The sequence below is a fragment of the Alligator mississippiensis genome, chromosome 1 (genome assembly GCF_030867095.1).
Source record: "Alligator mississippiensis isolate rAllMis1 chromosome 1, rAllMis1, whole genome shotgun sequence".
Lineage (NCBI taxonomy): Eukaryota > Metazoa > Chordata > Crocodylia > Alligatoridae > Alligator > Alligator mississippiensis.
This window is the reverse complement of record NC_081824.1, coordinates 252,483,896-252,505,900: the sequence shown is the minus strand read 5'-3', so window position 1 is coordinate 252,505,900 and position 22,005 is coordinate 252,483,896. Positions and strand designations below refer to the sequence as shown.

At 46.3% G+C, this 22,005-nt stretch overlaps 1 protein-coding gene across 1 annotated transcript in view; it reads right to left on the bottom strand.

Annotated features, from left to right (window-relative positions):
• Window positions 1-6,800: 6,800 nt before the first annotated feature.
• The window catches only part of ATP1A1 (ATPase Na+/K+ transporting subunit alpha 1), a 40,022-nt gene continuing 24,817 nt past the window's right edge, over window positions 6,801-22,005 (bottom strand). Inside the window, exons 11-23 of the mRNA XM_006261470.4 lie at window positions 20,403-20,537; window positions 19,765-19,957; window positions 19,072-19,247; window positions 17,504-17,640; window positions 14,963-15,113; window positions 14,061-14,229; window positions 12,548-12,702; window positions 12,046-12,169; window positions 11,106-11,251; window positions 10,825-10,955; window positions 9,618-9,719; window positions 8,015-8,106; window positions 6,801-7,126 (exon numbers count right to left, since the gene is read on the bottom strand). Coding sequence (XP_006261532.1) covers window positions 7,098-7,126; window positions 8,015-8,106; window positions 9,618-9,719; window positions 10,825-10,955; window positions 11,106-11,251; window positions 12,046-12,169; window positions 12,548-12,702; window positions 14,061-14,229; window positions 14,963-15,113; window positions 17,504-17,640; window positions 19,072-19,247; window positions 19,765-19,957; window positions 20,403-20,537 — 1,740 coding nt within the window. The 3' untranslated portion in view covers window positions 6,801-7,097. The remainder of the gene's footprint in view (window positions 7,127-8,014; window positions 8,107-9,617; window positions 9,720-10,824; window positions 10,956-11,105; window positions 11,252-12,045; window positions 12,170-12,547; window positions 12,703-14,060; window positions 14,230-14,962; window positions 15,114-17,503; window positions 17,641-19,071; window positions 19,248-19,764; window positions 19,958-20,402; window positions 20,538-22,005) is intronic.

Genomic DNA, 22,005 nt, shown 5'->3' with positions numbered 1-22,005 from the left:
ACGGAAAACCCAGGACTGCAAGGCTGGAGGCAGCAGACCTGAGCCCAGGAAAGGGAACTCACATGACAGAGAGGAAGACTGCACTGAGGGAGCAGCACAAAGCCAGCAACACACCTTCTCAGGTTCTGTGAAGAGACCCCAGGACTGTAAGCCACCCCTTTATGAACTGTGTTTATGGACTGGTTGACATAAGTATTAACCCTGAACCCACCACAGGCTTACATTCATCATGACTCAAATCTACTGGAAATACTTATTTCTAGTCTTAAAACCCTCTATTTAAAGAAAGGGAGAGGGGAAAAAAAAAAGGCAATTTGGAAATAAATAGGACTTAAAAGATAGATAGGAAAAAAGGACTATGTGGAAAATAAAAATAAATTCTGAGATGCCTGTATACCCCTCCCCACCCAAACCAGGTTTGGTACTTTTTCAGGTCTGTTTTAAAAGAAAAAGTGTTCCTTATCAAATCAGTAACATCTGGACCAAATGACCTCTGAAGATCCTTTCCAGCTGTACTTCTCTATGATTCCTTGCAGCTTGTTATGTGGCTGCCCTTCAATCTAAATGTGGACCCAGTCCAGCTTAGTCTTCTCTGATTTTGTAATTAAACTATCACACACCTGGATGGTATGAAGGCTAAGACAACTAACCCTAAACAGAAAACAAATTTGGCATAAGGGGCAGAAAAGTAACCCATGTATGGCCTGTTGCAAGCCTACTGACATTGCTGATGGCCTTTCTGAATTTTTCTCTCTGCATGCCTCTGTGATCCTCTTCTGTAGTATTATGACCAAGTTTCTCCTTTTTGAGTTTCAACTCCTGGAAGAGATTGCTGTCTAGCCAGACTGGTCTCCTTTTGCACTTTGTTTTTCTGTCACATAGGGATAACATGCTCTTGTACCATTAAAAGGACCTCCTTAAAGTACAGCCACTCTCCTGGACTCCTTTTCCCGTCTGACTTGCCTCCCAGGGGGTTCTGCCCACCAAAATCCAGAGTTTGTCTGCAGAAAAGTCTGCTTTTCTGAAGTCAAGCATCTTTATTCTGCTGTTCTTTCTTTCTTCCCTGCCTGGGAAGTTCCCTACCAGAAGGTAGTGAGACAGGTGAGAGAGGCTCAGACTCATCAACACCTGGCTGGGAAGGAGGACACAACACAATCAGGTTGGGTGGTGCACATGTCATGACCTGGTTATGATGTGCTATCATACTTTGTGCATGCTGAGCCAGATTGCTCTGCCAGTTCCCTGTCCAGCATGGATGTCTTTCATCAAGCAGTCCCATCACCTCATTCACTCAGCTTATCCCCTCCTTTTGCTGCATTTCTGTACACCTTGCCACCCAGCTGGTGTTAATCACCACCCTAGTGTAGTTAAGCAGCTATATTAGAAGCCTAACAGACTGGAAGAGGAGGGGCCTTTTCTTTTTATGAGAGAACAGATTCAGTGGAGGAAATAACATGGTGCTAAATAGAAGCCATTGTACCTAGTGTCATCTTGCCAAAGGGAAATATTTCATACCTTAAGAAATGACGCATCAGAGCACATCCCAGGACCAGATTTGTTTCTGTCTTCTCTAACGGGTGTGAACATGAGTCTCATGAAAGTGAAGGATTCATTAAAAATACTGGCTAGAGCCAGGCACAGGGCAAGCAGGCACTAGCTCGGCTGCCTCTGTTCAGTTCCAATGAGTCTCTCCAATCCCGACTTGCAACATCCCTACCCCTCCACTCCTTTCCTAGCTTTGCCCAGGAGCCCCAGCCCCAACCAACCTGCTGTTCAACTCTGAGCCTATCACATGGCAGGGAAGAACAATGAGCAGAGGTCACTCTGCAACTGTTCCTTTCCATTCGTAAATAATGTTCTGCCCATTTGTAATGCAAGTTTCCCCATCAGAGAGCCATTTCTCTTTTGTTCGCAGCCTGCTGGAGACCTCTTGCTCATGGAGACCTCGGGGTGGGGGGGGGGTCCCTATTTGTTTTGCTGCAGCAAAATAAAAGCTGTTCACACTAGAAGCACTTGGTCTCTTCTGTATATGAACACCCTAGCAGGAGGGTGCTAGAAGGCTCCCAGAACCAATGCAATGCCAATGCCTGTAGCTCCTTGTTGAGGAGAAACTATAAGAAACTGGGTGGTTCTAGCTGGACTTGAACTGAAGACTGCCTGAAGGGTTGCAACCAAGAGGGCAAAGTAGGGTTTAAGAAATGCTTGTGTGGGCACAAGACAGTTGTGTGACATACTATACACATGACCTTCCAAGCAGAGATTCAGCACATCACCTTTTCACCAAATCAAAGCCAGAACTAGCCCTTGCCCTGAGTGGGCTGAACATGGCTGTAACCACAAAGTACTTGCACAGGCAGCTGGATGATAAAGCACAGCAACATATTTTGCAAAGAAAGGATTTGTTTCTTTAGAACAACAACAAAACGATGCCCACATCAGAGTGACCTCTTGAGAACAGAGAATTCTTGGCATGTCCTGGAATGTTCCCAATCCTTGAGCTGGAAACAAATAAAACCTTATTCAAAGAGGATAAATTGTATAAAAGGGGATGTCACGCACATGCAGGCTCTCACATTCATCAGGCAGCACTGGGGAACCAGCTTTGCAGTTGGCTTTGCTTCTCTGGCCTGCTCCACAGACAGACGACGCTCAAGGTCTTGCACCTGTTGAATCTGGGCAGACACAACCTTCCTGCTAGTTCCACCTAACCTCACGTTGTGCCAGATAAGCCTGGCCTTATGTCCACTTTTCTTGCTAGACATTGATGAATCCTATAGTCTCATTGAGCCAGAGACCTCAGAGCCTTGGAGAGGGAGGGGAGCAAGTTTACAGTTACCCTATTAGACAACTGGAAGGAATAACTGATAAAGGTAGCTAAGAGGTGTGTGTTCATTCCCTCTCATATACTTATACAGCTACTGCTTGGGCACCATTCACTAATTCTCTTGCAAAATTGTGTCCAAGAAACCCTGCTCAGCATGAAACCCATGGAAAGAGCTGCCTGTTGTAACATAAGCTTGTGTGAGTGAATCTCTCTCTTCAGTCCATCTACTCTGTAAGCTGCAATATGGCCAGGATGCAGAGTTCACAAGCCAAGTTATCAGGCCCATGCACTCAGACAATTCCTTAGCTCTCCATCCTCCAGAGGTTCATGAGTTTTTAGAGGGTTTTTTTTTTTTTTTGTGTGCCACTCACAGAACACAAGTGTGTCATGTAGATGCAGCATGCTAAGTTTGGTTTGTTCTTCTCTCTCCAAGGCAACACCAGAAGATAGTGAAAGAAAATGTAGAACAGGTCGAGAACATGGCAATAAGGATGATCACAGCCATGGAGAGGCTTCTGTACAAGGCAAGATTAAATAAACTGGGCCTTTCCATCTTAGAAAAAAGATGACTAAGGGAAGATATGATAGGAGCCTATAAAAATAACTAAGTGAAAGTAAACAGAGATTTACTATTTAACATCTCAAAATCCTAGAACTAGGGAACAAGGGAATTATTAGAAAGTTGGTTTGAAACAAAAGCAAGGGGAGAACAGAGGTGGCTGCACACTAGGGGATGAGCAGAGCTCCAGTTCCTAAACAGATGACTGTGTGGTGTTAGGTGGGCATGGGCAGCTGCTGGTTCCAGGCTATGACTTGGTCATAAGCCAAAATCTGGTTAAAACAGAGCTTACCTTCCACACTGCTGATGGCAAGATGCTATTGACATGAACACCATGCCTGGTTTCCCTTATTTGTTTGATGAGAGATCAAGATGGCATTGAGTTGCCCACTGTGCCTTCTTAGCACTGTAGACCACTACAAGACTCTCTTGTCCTGGTCAATATTTTGGCAAAGCTGCCACAGGAGACTGAGGCACCTCCTGGATTCCATGGTCTCAAAATGCACATAGTAATAAACTTGACATTATATTCTCAGTGGACCAAGGGGTCTCCAGCAACCAGTGTTGAGGGGAAATAGGGAACTGGAAACTGGCTGGGGTCAGTCAGGACTTGAAGAGATGCTGGCTAGCACTAGGATAAGCTGTCAAAGCCTAAAAAAACTGTCCCTCAGTTCAGGACATTTGAAGCTTCTTGACGAACAGGGTGTTGTTAATGCGGTGCCTTTACCATCCTCTTCGCTGTCTGCGGACCCAGAGGGCAGTGATCAGAAATTCCTTTAATGTTATAGTGGTCCAGAGATTGCATCTTTTCCCCTATATGCAAGCCTCACTAATCACACTGCTTTTGCAACCTTAAGCTGACCCCACTGCAATGTGCTGTACAGTGGGAGACCTCTACACATTATGTTGCTAGTGTAAACCATAACTGGGAGAAAGTGGTACAAACTCCACAGCTGCCAATTCATTGCCAGAATAAATTTGACATGCAAAACCAGAAATGGTCTAGGTCCCAATAAAACTCTGCCTCATAATAACCCCTGCGGTGATGGAGAAGACAGACAGGCTCTGTCCTAGAAAGGTGCCTTGTGTGGGCTGGGTCAACTGGGCCATACCCCTTGTACAATTAATTCATGGTCAGGCCATGTTTAGAATGTGAAGCCAGAGAGCCTTTAGCTGGAGCAAAGGTGGAAGGGGCACAGAAACACCGTGGACAACAAGGCATTAGGGAACTTTGCACCACAAAAAGGCAAGCAGGCCAAGTTTGGATTTTAAATTAAGAGCATTTTGGAAAGTACGAAAAATAACCCAAAGCCTTCCTCTGCCCAGGCCCTTTGCAAGAAAGGGTGTTTATTAATAGAATTTGCCTTATCAAGTTTTCCTGGGATTTTTTTTATAGGGACTTTAAGAATAAATACAGTCAGTTGCTGGATATACTGAATGCACAAAGCCCAATCTGCTTACAAAAGATTGCCTGTTGAGGGATGCACGGACGTGCTATCCTAAAATAGTCCCAAATTCCTACCACTACTGTAACCACTGCTGCTCTCATTTTGAACTCTGAAGTATAACATTTTGGGCTTAGGTTTGCTTGGCTCCTGTAACCACTCAGGTTTAGAAATACACTTGAGAACAATAGATTTTCAGTGAAAAAGAGGCACGTGTCTCGGCTGTTTTAGGAACAGTGCATCTTGCATCTATCTGTGCAGGGGGTTGAACTAACTAGATGACCCTTGACGTCTCGTTCCAACCCTGCGATTCCATGAAAATTCAGATGTTTCTACTTTTTCAGCTCAGTGTCAGAATGTTTTAAGTCTCCAGCAGCTCATAACTATGTTAACAAATACCCGGCTAAAAATACAGCATAGGGAAACCAAAAGCTGGTCCAGAAGCATCCAGAGATCTAAGATTTTAGAGTGACCCTTACCAAGAACGAAAGGTCTATTGTCGAGGCCCTTTGAAGGTGACTTCATGCAAGGTACATTATCACAACAGCACAGATTTACTGGCTGCAGTATTGGTTCTTTTTGAAGAAATTGCACACCAGGAATGGGACAAGCATCACCGGGAAAAGGGGAAGCAAATGGTGATATTAAGTGATCCAATTACATGGCAACTCCTGACTAAACCTCCCAGGGTCTTCAAGAGTTCTTCAACCTCCCAGGCATGCACCACTTCTCCAGCCTTAGCTGGCTTCCTTTGCCTTTGAGCTCATTGCCTAGAAATACAGGTTAAATTAGCATGATCTTTCCACAGGTAGCCATGGGGCAAGGGGGAGGTCAAGACCCACTGAAGCACAAGCAGGGTTGACAACACATCTGGACACAGTGCCCTGCAATAAAGGCGGCATTCTGGTGTCATTCAGGCTCATAACAAGAAGTCATATAGCTTCTAGGTGTTGCAGTTTGGATTCCCCTAGCCCCTAGTCTGCATTCTAGCAAGGGGAAGAGGGTGGGGGTAGCACCTTGGAGATTTTGCCTATGAGGGATTTTTGGGGTGGGAGGAGAGAAGGAAGGAGCTGACATTTGGGTGGAGGTGTTAGTCTGGAACGGTTAATCCATTGGAAGGGTTGATCCATTGGAAGGGTTAATCCATGGCAGGAATCTGCACTTAATTGCTTTTGAAAGCCTGAAGAATTGTGCAACCCACTGGACAAGTTCGGGCCCATTGTGGAACTGCTAGTACAGACATGGAACAGGCCTCCCCCCTCCTCCGGCCCTGCATTTTCCACTATAAGGCCACAACAGGAACTGGATAGGGTGGCAAAGTATGGTTTGTTTGAAATGGAGGTTTCCCTCCTGTACATGCCCATGCTCTGTGCAGATTTTGCTGCAAGGGCCAAGGCCAGTGCATTAGCTGATCACTGCAGGCAGATTCAGAGGGGTGACGTCCCCCACCCAGGTCAGTTGCTGAAAGCACTGTAGCCACTCCTCTGATAGCAATAGCCAAAAGGCTCCCACTTTTGCAGAGGGATTAAGAAGTTTCATCAGGAGGCAGAAAGTCTGCTTATCCCCTGCCGAACCCCCTCCTTCAGACCCTTCCATAGCAGGGAGGTGCCATAGCATGGCAGGGAGCTAGATGTCCCTGCTGTCACTAAACTGTGTTGCCTGACAAAGGCTTCATTCATATTCTGAATGAAAAAACCCAGCCAAAGCAACTTGGGCTGTATGGGACAGAGAAGGAGGCTTTGGGAGCTAGGGGAAGCTAGTGGCACCCAGTAGCTATATGGCTTCTTGCCTGATTGACATAAGAGCTGGCAGTGATGGAGCAGAGCACTGCTCTTCTGATGAGGTCCTAGCATACACTGACAGGCTGGGCTCCTGGGGTCAAGCATTAGCACTACACAATACCCCCGTCTGCTCCCCTGTAGTTGCCAACAGCTCTATTTCTAGACCACACCGGCACCATGCATGAGAGTCATCCTGTACAATCCATCTTTATTTGTAAAAATCCCAATATAAAATCTTTAGTTTCTTTCCTTTTACAAAAACAAAGGCACATAAAAACTAATTGCTCTTTCATCCCCATGGACTGATGTGTCAGACACTCCCTCCCCCGTTCCCCCTCCAGTCCATGTTTCTTCATGCTCTCCCTTGTCCTTCTGCTCCTTCCTACCAGGGCACAATGCTGCATTCGAAAGACGAAGTACACACACAGGGCAGGGGGTGGGGGCGGTGGTGGGCGACGTGGTGCTTGGAATGTTTTGACTGTAGCATTTTAGTAGTAGGTCTCCTTTTCCACCCAACCTACAAAAGGAGGAAGAAAGAGTTGCCATCAGTCTCTGGTGGCAGGTGGCCCCTTGCACCCTTCAGATACAGCAGCACACGCAGATGTCAAGGAAAGATTAAGTGACCCTGCTGTAATGTACGTCTTTCAACACACTTGATGACTTGCAACTTTCAAACACCACTAACTTCCTTGAACTCAACAAACACGAGCCATTCTTTTCTAGCATGGGAAACAAACACTTCTGTCCCACCCTTCCCCATCTCCATCTTTTGCATACAGAGTATTTCATAATCTCTTCAGATTATGATTTCAGGGCTTAGAGGGTTAGACTGAAGCAGCCAGCCCCAGGGCATATCAGTATGCCAATATGCTCAGCTATAATGGCCCCTTCATGGGGAAGGAGGCAGCAACAGGAAGGTGCAGCAAAAACAGGGGACTCCAGGGACCTGAACTGCAATAAAGGACAAGTTCAGATGAGCCCATCAAATGCCATGAAACCTGTATGTTATTAGAAAAGCTGGGCTCCAGGGATATTCCTAAACACCATTAATTCAATTGGAATTGTTCCTGTTTTGAATTTGTGAGGTAGGAATGGATAGGATACAGCTACTTGAATGCAGAAGGTTTTTGCTACAAATCTCACTTTAAAGACAGAGAGGGCAACAGCTTAAACTCCAAGGCATCAGCCTCTGCCATATGCCAGCCCCTCCAAGCTACAGGGTAGTTGAACTGAAATGGCAGCAGTAGGGAGCGGGGTGAGATTTCCCCTCCACTCCCTCCAGTGCTGGCACCCCAAGAGACTAGAACATCATACAAGGCACTTGGCACAAGGGGATTAGACTTCTGCTTGGGGCCCGTAGCACCAGACTAGCACCATGTCACACAGGTCAACAGCATGTTCTTACCACCAGGGTTGCGTCTGATGATGAACTTTCTGACTTCATCATACACAAAGATAAGGAGGGAGTATGGGAAGGCGCAGAACCACCAGGTTGGCCTGTTCAGAGGAAGAGGAACACCATGTGAGAATGCAGACAGCATGCAATCTTTCTGCAGCGTGTTCAGAGTGTCATGGTTAGGGTATAAATTAGAACAGATCATGAAAAGAGGGCCAAGTCCAAGCCTGCCAGGCCTCCCACAAGGGCTTCTGCTGAACTGAGAAGTGGCAGTACCAGGAATTATCATGGAATTTTCCTACTGAAAGATGAATCCAATTTCAGATGAAGTTTCCAGGGAAAGGTGTGTCACTACACCTTTGTTCTCCTCAATGCCAGCTCCTCCTACTAAATTAATCTAAGAGCACTTACTTCCAAGGCAACCTTTGTACCTGGATAAGATTTGCTGCACTGAACAGGATCATAGCACATGCAAGTCACAGGGGAGATTAGCATGCAAGAATTGCACGGAATATTATTGGTACCAGTCTCCTTGCTAAACTAGAACTGACTTTGCAACACCTCCACATCAGGCTGGGGATGCCACCTTCTGTGGATGAAAAATGAATGTCCTAATTTTTACCCCACAGAGACCACATGCCATCTGTGAGCAGAAGGGGCTGTTTATTTTGAACAAGTTTGAATCTTGCCAGCTTTTCCATCTACCATGCCATTTCAGATATGGCATCTCTCTTCACTTCCTGCCACCTTCAGTCAAAACTGGGGTGGCCAACCCATGCTGCACATGCCACAAGTGGCACAGGCAGCCTCTGTATGTGGTACATGGCAAATCAGGGAGGCAGCAGGGAACACAGGAGGCCAATAAGGCGAGCAACAGATTGAGTAGAAGGGGGCCAAATGGCACACAGGGACGGGACAGGTATGCCACAAAGTAAGCCCTGCAAAGTTGGCACCACTGCGGGGGGCCATTACTGGGCAGTGGTTTAAGGAGAAAAACACAACCACAGTCCACCCCAAATTCTACGCAAATCACAAGTCACTTTGAACCAGGAGACCCTTTCCTCTGAGAATCCCTTTATCTATGCAGTTGCCAAGAGAAGCGTAAATAGGCATTTCATTTTTAGCAGCAGCCACCCAGTTCTTTGCTGTCTTAAGAACAAAGGAGGCCTGATCTGTGTCTGAAAGTTGAACAATGCTAGCTTTTCATCAAAGGTGTTATTTGCTTTCCAAAATGTAAATAAACAATATACTAGTACCCTGGCAGCTGCACCAAAGAACTGCCCTGTTCAGATATGTCAGTCTAACTTTGTATTTAGCAAAACCCTCAGCCTTGAACAGCTCCCCATAATCTGTCACACACTTAGGAATAGAGGAAGTAGATTCCTGGTTAGCAGAAATAAACTACCAGAGAAAGTAGACTCTGTGGTCCACTGAGATTTTTCTACATCTCTCTAGCCCAGGAAAGGAGTTCCAGATGTGGATTAAGCTAGACAAGCTCATGCCAATTCCTGGAGAGATCTTATCTACTCTGTATATACCCCTTTTAACACACAATTCTCTACAGCCATTATTGGGAGAAGCAGAATTCGAAACATCAAGCTACAGGACTTACTTCAGGGGGTACATCCTCAGAGCAACATCCATTCCAGGACAGTATGAGAGGAAAGCAGCCAGGGCAGTCTCCTCAAAGAGACCAAATATTAAGATCTTGTTCCTAGGATAGAGAGGGGAGTTAGAACCAAGTCACAGAATCAGAGAAAACTAGGGCTCCACAGGTCATCTAGTCCATGGGGCCCCAAACCATGATGTGTGTATCCTGGGGCTACAAAAGACATCTTTGGGGGTACGTGGGAGAAATTGTGTAAGGGCGGATTTAATTTTCCGTTAATAATGGGCATTGAAGGAGTTAAAATATAAAATGTATGCTGGTAAGAGTATGCGGGCAGCTGGCAAATCTAGAAGAGGGCACACAATAAGAAACAAATTTGGGAATCTCTGCTCTAGTCCAACCCCCGCTTGAGACAGGATCATCCCCAATATAAACCAGTCCATACAAATCCAGAATCTAACCTCTTACTAGAACTACCATTAACCTGGACACAAAACATAACACCCATTCTCCCACAGGTAAAAGCAAGCAGCCAACATCTTACTTCTGCAAAAGGTTGAGTATATGTTCAAGAGAACCCAGAAAGAGGGCCAGGCACCCCCACTACAGAGGAAGGTAAAAAAGTCACTTTCCTCATCTGCCCTCTGTAAACATGCCAATTTCCACATGAAGGGGGTAGGCTTCCATGAGGACATGCATAGTGGAAAGGCCAACAAAAAGGTTAAAACTCTAGATGTTCATGGGGGCTGGCAAAACCAAGGCACATGGATTCGGCAGTCAATGACACAAAAGGTCTCTGGATCCAGCAGCCAAGGACGCAGAAGAGTGTGACTGGCTGGTATCAGAGCCAGTCACCTCTGACTTCTCAGCCTGAATGACCTCTGGGCAGCAACTACAGCTCTGTTGCTTCACCCTCCCTTTGTACCAAGCTATTTTTCATTATCCCACCCTTGCATTCAAGGCACCCTTCACAACAGGAGTTGGGACTGATTCTTTTTGGATGCTGGTCTTCCCAAAGTGTCATAGCTACTACTGGAGAAGAGGATTTGCCTTCCCTCTGGTTGCAGAAAAGGATCCAGGGTCTATTGATGCACCTAACTTCACTGCACTAGGCAAAGCGGGGTGGGGGGCGACAAAGTAACAGTAAGCAGAAGCAGTGACCATCAGCTATGGGACAATGTGGATTCCACCTCCAATCCCCACTCCTTACTTCATGCCCTGCTGAAAGACAGAGTTCCTCCTGGTCTTACAGATGATCAAGTCTGCCCACTGCACCACCACAATACTGACAAAGAAGGCTGTGTGGCATGTGAACTCCACGATTTTCCTCTGCTCATAGGTCTGGCATGGGGGAGGAGAGAGACGTTAGTACCAGTGTGCTGCCATGTCTGCTTCCCTGCCCAAATCTATGCATCGCCACAAGAAAAAGGAGGAAGGACTAGTCTTTTGCCTTTGCTCCCCCCTCCCCGATGCACTTGGGCTTAAACTCACCCACTGCTGCCCGTAGGTGTCCTCCACGTCGTTCACCCACCGGTCGTCCCACTGGACCCGGATCCCAAGCAAGGAAGATGGCCAGAACCCGTTCTCAGCCATGATCACAAAATAGGTGAAGAAGCCACCAAGGGCCTGGATCATGCCTGAAGAAATCAAAAGGAGAGCCCCAGGTGAAGCCGTGCAGCATGGTGATGGCAGGCAAATATTTTCCAGGGATCTGCATCTCCTTTATAGGCAAAATCTAGGCAACACCCTCCCCTTTACACACACACACACTAGGCAAATTACTTTCTACAATTAACTCGAGCTTCTTTGGACAGTGGCTGGACATACATTTCCCTCCACAGGCCAAGAGCTGTATCCAACCTTACAGAATTACTTGTATTCTACACCTGGCTGTGCAGGCCTGATAGCCTGCCTCAAGGACATGAGATAAAACTCCCACTGTGCTCTCTTCAAGCCTCACCTCCTGTTGCCTGGAAGCTGCATTTTTGAAGCTCTGAAACCTGCTGTAATTATGCATGTGCACTATGGCAGGTCTTTGTACTTTCCTTTAATCAACTCTAATGCTGTGGTGCTTTTCAGAGTATTCTGGAGAGAATCCTTTACTCCTAATTAAGCTAACAATGGGATCTATGTTCCTGCCGAACAAGCCCGAGCCAGAGGAGAGCTGGTTGACAGCCAGCTAATTTGCCATGCTATGCAATTAGACAAAATTACTGCACAAGCAAGTCAGTGGATGAAACTGCATGAGCCACCCCATGCGCTACTGCCTAAATTCATGGGTTTTTCAAAAGCCTGAGAGCCTGGTTTATGGGTCCCAAACACTGCACCCTCCAGGAGTAGGGGGAGACCAGCGAACCCCCCTCCAGCACAACCCTGACCCAACAGAGGTGGGCTCAGCCCTGAGGAGGGAGAGCGTGAAGCAGTAGCTTACCGATCTGGCCATAGGCCATGCTGATCAGCCTTTCATTCACCAGTTTGTCCGTCTTGGGGTTCCTGGGCTGCCTCTTCATGATGTCACTCTCTGCTTGCTCGTATGCCAGGGAGATGGCAGGGACCTTTGGGGTGAGGTGAAAGGAGTTTTAAAGAAGGGGGAACAGTGAAACTCTTCTAGAGGGGAAGAGAACATCCCTGCTATCTCCGTTCTATGATAAAGAGGCTTAGTAGGCCTGTGCCAAATAACAGTGATGGAACACTGCTATGTCTGCATATAGCTTCCTGTCAGGGCAGGAGACTGAAGCACCTTGCAAACCACCCAGCTTTAAACACCCAGGTGTTAGGTAAGTGGACTGTGGAAGGAAAAAAAATATTGAGTGATCCATTCTGATCACAGGGAGTATGGGATGAGTCCATCAAGTTCTCCAGAGATACTTAGGACCCCACGTCCCTCTCAGAGTCCCACAGCTGGACTCTCCAAGGTCCTGAGAAGTACTTACCATGTCAGTGCCCAAGTCAATGCAGAGAATGGTAACTGTTCCCAGGGGAAGAGGGATGTTAGCAATGATGAAGATCAGGAAAGGAGTAATCTCGGGGATGTTACTGGTTAAGGTGTAAGCAATAGACTTCTTCAGGTTATCAAAGATCAGACGACCTAGGAAGAAGCAAGCACAGGCTCTTTACCACCTTGTGACAGACAGGCTTCTCAAAGAAGCCTTTCTTTTCCAAGCGTGTACATGGCTGCTACTGCACTGAATGCAGACCGACTAGCCCCATGCACCCTTCCAAGCAGAAATGCAGCACAATGAAAAGGTGGGTATTCTGTGGCATAGTCGATGGGACAATTCCTCATCATAATGGGGAGCTCAGAGAACAGGTTCTGTGGGCAAGTCCCATCCCCAATATACTTCCAGCTGCCAATGCCCTATCAAACCTAACACCCTTCAGAGGTGGCTTGGGCCGCAGTGACAGGCCTTCTGCTGCACTGTCTGCTATTTCACTTCTGTTTGGAGAGATGAATATCCAGGTTACATTCAGAGGCCTTGTTCCCACAGCTACAGACCCCAGTTTGGGAGTACAGATGGGGAAATTCTATATAGCCCCAGAGGGCCAACCTTTTTGGCAGGCCTGCAACAAATTAGTCCCACACCCTCTCCAAGTGCCACTCTGATCCTCTCCTTCCTATCCTGGGCTCCCTGTGGGATCTCCTTGCACTGCATTCTGCTTCCTGTCCTTTTTGCTGATGAGCTGCCTGCCCCAAACCTTTGGAACTGGACTGAATCAGTTTTCCTGTGGATATGAAAGATTGTCACTTAGTTGGGATTTATGTTTCTGTGAAAATTATACTTTGAGGGAGGGATTCTTATCTCCTTCCTTCATCATTACAGAATACTGTTTGCCTGCATTCTGTTTTTTCTTTCCCAAATGTATGGTCTTCCATAACAAGTCTTTTTTAGCAACTTTTCTAGAAACTTAAAAATAGATATATTATAGAACAGCAGCATCTAATACATCTAGTTACATTACTTACTATAAGCTCTAGTATATTTGGATTATTTTATATAGTTTTCCCTTATAATGTCTATTTTTAGGCTTTGTGCTCTGTTTAATTGAATCTTATTCCTAGTTTGATTAGACATGTTGATGGCTTTCTTTGCAGATGTGACAGCTAGCTTGGTCAGGAAATGGTCACTCAAACAGGCTGTGGGGCTGCCTTCTTAGCTACACTTCTGCACATTGGCCTGGACCCCTCGAAAGTGGCCAAGACAAGCAACACCTCTCGTGAATCTGCAGTGTGCATGCCACACATAAACAGGTGCCACAGGCTGGCCACCCTAACTATCCAGGATACACAGGAAGAATAGGTGATCCCAATGAGTCTGGGAAGAACCCCTTTCTAGCATACACCTTGTAAGTTATACTGTAGAAGTGAATGATAAGCCAATGTGCCACTCAGCGCTAAGTTCAATGAGCATCTGGATGTCCATTCTGCTATTGCAGTCAGCAGCTCACCTTCCTCTACACCAGTCACAATGGAGGCAAAGTTATCGTCCAGCAGAATCATATCAGCTGCTTGTTTAGAGACATCAGAGCCAGCAATACCCATGGCAACACCAATGTCAGCTTTCTTCAGAGCGGGGGAGTCGTTCACACCATCACCAGTGACAGCTACAATCGCACCCTACATACAGATCAGAAGAGGTGGAAAACATCTCAGTTCTTTTAACAAGCTCCTGTTCTTAACACATGCAAATAGTGTTCTTTTTAGGGTCCCCGTTTCCCAAAGGAAATGGAGGTGGTTCCCCTCCACCCTCCAGGATAGACTTGTCCTGCCCATGATTTGTTTTCCAGACAGCACCTTTAGTGCAAAAGAAAGGGTTTCTATTATCTGGGATCCCTGTTGCCTTTCTGCATTAAGGAAGAGGCCTGGATGTCCCTAAAGCCAACAAATGCTCAGGCCTCACTGCTTTCTCTGGAAAAGCAGGCTGGATGCTTCTCATGCTGGGTGGAGGTGGTAGGAATGTTAAATATTCCACCCTCCCCCCAGAGTGTCTAGACATTAAAACTTGAACAAGCTCCGTTATCCTGTGTAGGAGAGGCCTGAAAGAATGTACGGCACTCATCTCAAGGTGAACACACTTTGTGGTCTGCCTGTAGTGCCCATGCTCATACAGGGTATATGCCATGGGTACCTACTTATGGCTCAGACCAGCATCACAAGACACTTCTGCAGTCATGGCTATACTGTGGTGGAGGAAGGGAACACAACATAGTCAGGCAGATGGCACACTACCCAGAGCAGGGAGGGATGCTCAGACCTCAATGATTCAGAATGTGCTGTGATGGAGCTTGTTTTGGCAGTCTAAGCCAGTGGCTTTAAGAGGTGTAAACTGCAGGTCTCCTGCCCCTCTTACCTGTCGCTGGCAGCCTTCTACAATGATCAGCTTTTGCTGAGGTGATGTCCTAGCAAAGACGATTTCTGTGTGATGAGTCAGAATATCATCAAGCTGTTCAGAGGTCATGTCCTTCAGATCTGAACCATGAACAACACAGGCCTTGGCATCCCTGGAATCCAGGAAGAAGGAAAAAAAGGTATCAGTGAGCTTTGCCTTTTATGACTTTTTTTTTTTAATGCTGAAGTCCCAATCGCAAAACAGGATCAATGCAGTACCTAGCAGAAACAAGTGGTACTTCCCCTTAAAGTATTTATATTCAAAATGCAAAAGAAACAACAGATAGATAATCCAGGGAGCACAAAGAAACAATGGGATAATGGGGAACCGCACTGTGAGGGACAGGAGCAATCTTGCCTCTGCCCAGGTTTCTGGAGACACCACAGCAAAGAAGGGTTTTAATTCCAAACTCTGTTGTTCCCCAAGGAATAGGAACCCCAGACCAGGCTCAAAGAAGGTAAACTTTAGCACCTCTGACAGACATGGAAAAAACTCAAACAACACACAATGTTTTACCTGAAGAGGAACCACATTAGTTTGACCTGGCTCCCCAGACTCTGTATAGATCGGGTGCTTCCTCAGGGCTTTTTGGCATTTATTAGATAACTGATTCAATCGGCTATCGGATAAAAGCATCAAAAAGCCCCGCTGAAGTGCATGATCTATATAGATGCTGGGTCAAACTGACACAATGACTCTTCTGGGCATGCACTGCGTTCAGTGAGGGGGTGCGCTGAGCTGAAAATAAAGCGCCATTCACCCCCCCCCCCCCCCCCCCCCCCATCTGTCAGTACCCATGTTGAACAGCTGAGCCTGGGTAACAGTGGAAAAGAGCTTCAGGTTTCAGGGGCGTGAAGATCACACATGACCATTCCTCCTTGTCCCTTCTACTTGTTAGTACATGGTGCATACATACTGCACTCGCCCATGTGTCTGGTATGGCTAGATTGGTCCCTTTGCCTTACTACATCAGAATCCCAGCTCCCATTCATTCTGGCATTCTTGGGATCAAATGGATGATGTGTGTAGCTAGCAACACAGAGGCAGCAGAGGGGAAAAAAACCCGAGAGGAAAAACCCCTCCTGCCCAGCCTCACAGCCAGCTGCCAATATGTCAGTCATGTGGTCTGACAACCATTCATTACTATGTAATGGAGAGTCATGAAATTGCCCTAAAAAATCTAGCAGAGTTTCTGCCATTCCCAGTTCACTCTAGACTGTCTATTCACAGTTCACAAGCTCTGTGGCACCCTTCCAATCCAAACAGTCTGGGCCAGGCCAAATGACAAGGCTGCTGGGCTGCCCCTACAACCCACCAGCTCATGCCAAGAGCAAATTCTCTGAAGACATTTGAATTCGGCATGGGAGGGTGAATGCAGGTGTTAACCAATGAGGGGCAAGGGACTTCTGCAATGAGAATCGGATGCCTTTATCTTTGCTTGAAGTCACTCTCCGGGTCAGTTCCTCTACCCACACCCCTTCCCATCTCCTCTGTCTACTACAAACTAGCCTGGTACTCCAGAGGTACGGGACAGAGATGAGGGGAGGGAAGCAGAAAGGGCAGTCTCAGGCTTTAATATTTTAAGCATGTTCATCTTGGGACGTGAAAAAAAAAATAAAAATCTAGAGACCATTTCAGCTTGGATTCCCAATGTTCCAGAATGAGAAACCTTTCCCTCTCCATTTGATTATTCATGCTGTTTGCATTTTTAGTCTACTCAGCTTGGATAACGAAAACCAGACTTGTCATTTTCTCCAAGAAGTTTTTCCATGACCTCTTTAATGAGTTGTTTTAACATTATAAAACAAGCTTAGCTATACACAACTCCTGGGTCAAAACTGAACCAAGTCCCCATTTAAGAACTCAAACCACTGAAGCCCCAATTAACTTTAATGTTAAATGTATCTTCAGTGGTCATTATGCCAGCTATTCATCTGGTAAATTTCTTTCAAGATTGCTTTGATCTACCGTTCAAGCTACAGTTAACAGCACTAGTGGGGAGGAGTCAGCACCCTTTCAATTTATGCTCAAAGTGCATGCGCAGGGTTTAGTTTCAAAGCAAGTCCTGTGAACATTTCTCAAGGCATGTGACAAATATCAAAGAAACACAATGTGCAGAGATTATACTCAAGGAATAACAGCCACAAGTTGTTGGAGAGTAGGTTTAGATTAGACATCCGCAGGAACTACTTCACAGTTAGGGCGGCTAGGATCTGGAACTGACTTCCAAGGGAAGTGGTGCTGGCTCCTACCCTGGGGGTCTTTAAGAAGCAGCTTGATGCCTACCTGGCTGGGGTCATTTGAGCCCAGTTTTCTTCCTGCCCAGGCAGGGGGTCAGACCTGAAGATCTACAAGGTCCCTTCCGACCCTACTTCTATGATTCTATGAGATGGACTTGTTAGCTGTGCGCTATCTGGGAGGGGGAGGAAAAGCAGTGCATATTCCTCTCAGACTGTTCTTTGCCATTTCTTGCCCTCTCTCAAAGAAGGCTTTCCACAATACCTGGGGTTGACCTGGCTCACAGGGATGTTCAGGCGAGCAGCGATATCTTCTACCGTTTCATTGCCCTCAGAGATGATGCCGACACCCTTGGCAATAGCTTTGGCTGTGATTGGATGGTCTCCGGTAACCATAATAACCTAGAATGCAAACAGTAGACTGCCATGAGGCCTGAACCTATGCTGCAGAGCAGTACCAGGCAGGGCAAGGACTGGAGCCCTTTGCGACATGACACATGCAGGAAGATGGCAAAGTTTGCTTCTGTGGTCATAGATTCCTTGGGTCCAGTGCTCAAGGTGCTGGGGATGCTTGGTTCTCACTTTGAAGGGGAACTGTGGGCAGACAGACTAGGGAATGCAGAAAACTGACCAGGACCCTTTGGCCTCAAAAGACTGCCTCTTTGACCTATACTCTTACCACAGACTCACAGGATGGGAAAGCACCTCAAAGGCAAGCAAGCCCAACCCCCTACATAGATGCAGGATGGGTTATTCCTAACTCCCATCCCATCAAATGAAAAAACCTGCACCAATGGAGATTCAACAGCTCCACGGGGCAGCATGTCCCAGCCTCCCACCATTCTGACAGGAAACTTTTCCTGAGATTTGAATCTAAATGAGTTTTGCTGTGAGCATGCACTTAAAAAAGCAAAGTAGCAATTTTGAGGTGTATCTGGGAGGTAAGCCTGAAGTGCAATGGGAGGTATAATACTAGTGGAATGCCTGGGCTAACTTAAGTTTTTTTTCAGTCTGTTCTCATATTGCTCTAAGCTCGTCACTGAATCTGCATCTTCCAGCCTCAATCGCAGCCCAGAGTGAAACAGGATTGGAAAAGCTGCACAGCCACCTCCAAGGGCTTTCAAGTTTAGAAGTCTTTTTGGTTTGATCCCCTCTCCTAGGCTTCAGTATTCTCAGCAATGCTGGGGAGCCCTGTATAACCCATCACCCCTTTCTGCTGTGCTGGGTCTGCCATTACATTCCTACTCATAGATACTCTGATCCCAAAAGCAGGTCAGTCTGAATCTCAATGATTGGCATGTGAGAAAATGTGGATGGTGATGGACAGTATCAAGGAAGCTGAAATGCATAGGCCAGTGATCAAACCCAATGATAAGAAAACCCCAGGAAAGAACAATGGTCACAGGTCATGGCTCAAGTTTCCTTGCTTCATAATCAATTGGCCAAGAGATCGTTCTCTCAGACAAATGGGTCTGAATACAGAAATTTGAACTTGAGCTGTATAAAACTTCATCCCACAGACACAGGGGTGGGAGTCTGGAGCTTGCCTCAAACCATCTGAGGGGCCTGTGTCTTCACTACTTGGTAGTGAGTATGTCTGTGTATTTGCTGCTATATGTAGCTGCTCTTGGTAATGTTGCCCAATTGATAATATCCCCATAAACCGGTGTACTGTCGAGAGGAACTTGCTTTGGCTTCTCTTACACTTTTCCAGATAAAAGATCCTGGAGTCACCCTAGGTGTAACAGCAACACAAGAGCACCCTCTACGCCTCTTTAATTGGACTTCTGCAACCTGTGTGTGTAGGCTTCCCTGAAGCACAAGAAAAGCTACCTTGATTCCAGCACTTCTGCATTTGCCAACAGCATCTGGCACAGCAGCACGGGGTGGGTCAATCATGGACATTAACCCAACAAAGCAGAGCTTTTCGACAGGAAAATTCATATCATCGGTGTCAAACTGGAAGCCTTCAGGGAACTGGTCGTCTGGCAGAGCTAATTGACAAAAACCTGCAACAGAGCAAAACCAATGCTCGTTTCATTCTTGCATGACATGAAGCTGGTATCACTAGGGCCGAGTGCCGGTAGTGCTCTCACAATGGGTTAATGATGGCAGGTCTTTGTAAGGCTGAGTTCTGTCAATGTTATTCAGAGATACTCAGCAGCAGCCATGCTCTAATTTTTTGAAACCGCTATCTAGGTGTCAGTATCAGGTGCTTGAGTGCTCCACAGCATCAGGAAATGGAACAGGTCTCATATAAAGCAGCTCATGAAAAGCACATGATCTACAACACATGGTTTCATTTTGGTTCAAGTGACTGGGCTGCTGGGGAAGAATGAAGCCAGCCAGCATCCATATGGGTTGCGCTTTCATGCCAAAAGGTGGTAGCTCCCCCTAGCCAATGCTGAACTGTCCTTACGAGTTGTGTGCAGACTTGCATTGCCAGAAATGCCCATGACCCCTACACTGCTTCCACAGCACCATATCTGAAGGCACAATCACTGGTGGCATGCTGCTCTTCCTTACCCAGTACCCTCTCCCCGAGGCCTCCCAATTCGAGGTAGGCATTTTGAAAAGAGTCTTTGATCTCTTCATCCAGGGGCTGCTCCTTCCCATGGATCAAAATGGAGCTGCAGCGGTCCAGAATCCGTTCGGGTGCACCCTTCATCACCAGGAGGTGGCAGGACTCAGAGGCGTTAGCATTCTTGTGAATAGAGAGCTGGGTGGGGGAAGAAGGACAGATTACAGTCTTAGATGCTTTGAAAACAAGGAAGCCTCAGCCCTTGTGTCTAAAAGCACCAAACCTGGAACATTTTCCCACTTAGCCACACTAACTGCCTAATGCCCACTCAGCCTTGCACATGATACATGGGATCTAAACCGCCTTCTGCTCAGCTGAGTGGGACATGAAGAACTGAATGTATTTTCTCTTTAAGGTCATATTTCCAATTCATCCAGTCCCTGGGCTCAGCCTCACTGAGACTCCCTTCACACAGCCTACATAAGCCAAGATTGTATCAGAAACACCTCAAATCATAATAAAGTCTTATGCAACCCTACTGTAGTGCAGTGAGAAACAAACCAAGACATTTTCTCTGTGCTTCTTTAATCAGTAAAGTCAGGCAAGGAAATGCTCCTCTTCCCAAAAGAGGCCATGCTCTTACCTGGTATTTGTTGGTGGAGTTGAATGGGATTTCAGCTACCTTGGGGTTCCTTCCCCTCATTTCCTTGACTGAACCACAGCACAATTCAATACATTTTAAAAGTGCAGATTCAGAGGCATCACCTGCAACTGCTCTCTGTTAAAAAAAAAAAAAAAAAGAGCAAAATTTCACAGATTAAGCCCATAAGAGCTTATATAAAACAAGGCCTATTCATCTTGGACACAGCCCAGTTTCAACACGAAACTGCTCTGGACAGCAGAGAAATGATGGATAACTAATTCATTATCCAGCACTGGCCACAAATACTGCGTTTGAGGAGAAAGAGAGACAGGCCTTACAAATTGAGAGAACACTGGTTTTCTAAGCAAAATCAGAAATAGAAATCTCTCTCCTACAATGCAGGGACTGTTACAACCTAACAAGGTTCTGTGGCATGCAGGTAATACATCAGAGAAATCTGACAGCTTCTAAAGCTGCAAGAAGCAGGAAGAAAAAATACTTGTTAGCTCCCAAGTTTTGATGGTAAATGACTGGCCTTACAATGAGGACATAGATTCATCACAAGGCTGCAATGGGAAAATAGTCAAGCACAATTCTTCTGCCACCCTCATCACTACATAGTCAGAGTAGATCTCACCAAGCAACAAGACTAACACCTGTTACATAAAGAACCTGGATACAAGAAGAACTACTGATCTACTATGCAGCTATTTAGTTGTTTACAGCTATTTCAGCCCAAGGCTTGCTTGCAACTTAGCATGCAACACCCACTACATTCTTCTCCATGTGGAATTAATGGTTCGATGGAGGATTAGGCACGCTCTTCTTTCCAGCAATCCCTCACAGTCAAAGATGAATGTATGTATGAAGATGACCGAGGCCTATTGACAGGCTCTACTGCAGCTTGGACATGTGTTTCCATGTGGGGTGGGCAGCACTGGATTCTTGATTTGGTCTACTATACATGGTTTAAGCTCCTCCCACTATTCCATCTCCTGTTATTGTTGTTGTGAGGTTTCAAAGTATGGAGGATCCCTGCTGCAGACTCTCCCTCCATTTGGGGCAGTCCTGGGCGATAGTCTCTCATGAGCTGACAATGATGCTATATTTTTTTTAAGTTGGCCTTGAGGATGTCCCTGAAGCACTGTCTCCACCCTCCTCTTGAGCATATGCCTTGGCCGAGTTCGGAGAATAAAGCTTCTTTTGAGAATCGGCAGTAGGACAATTGGATGACATGGCCAGGCCAACAAAGTTGATATCAGATGATCGTCACCTCAATACTCCTGGCGTTTGCTTGCAGGAGGACACCAAAGTTGGTGTGTCTGTCTTCCCACTGGATTCAAAGGATTTTCCGCAGGCAGTGTTGATGGTAGTTCTCTCTGCAAGAGATGGCTTCTGAGGTACAGGAAATACTCAACGTTTTCCAGAGTCTCACCATAGATCTGATTTATCAGAGCTGGGGACTGCTCATTAAGAGCTTGTTGATGGGGGACCCTAGTCTTCTGCATGTTAAACGCCAGTCCCATTTTCTTGTATGCCTTGGTAAAAATGTCGATGATCGCCTGAAGATCTGCTTCTGAGTGAGCACACGCTATGGTATCAT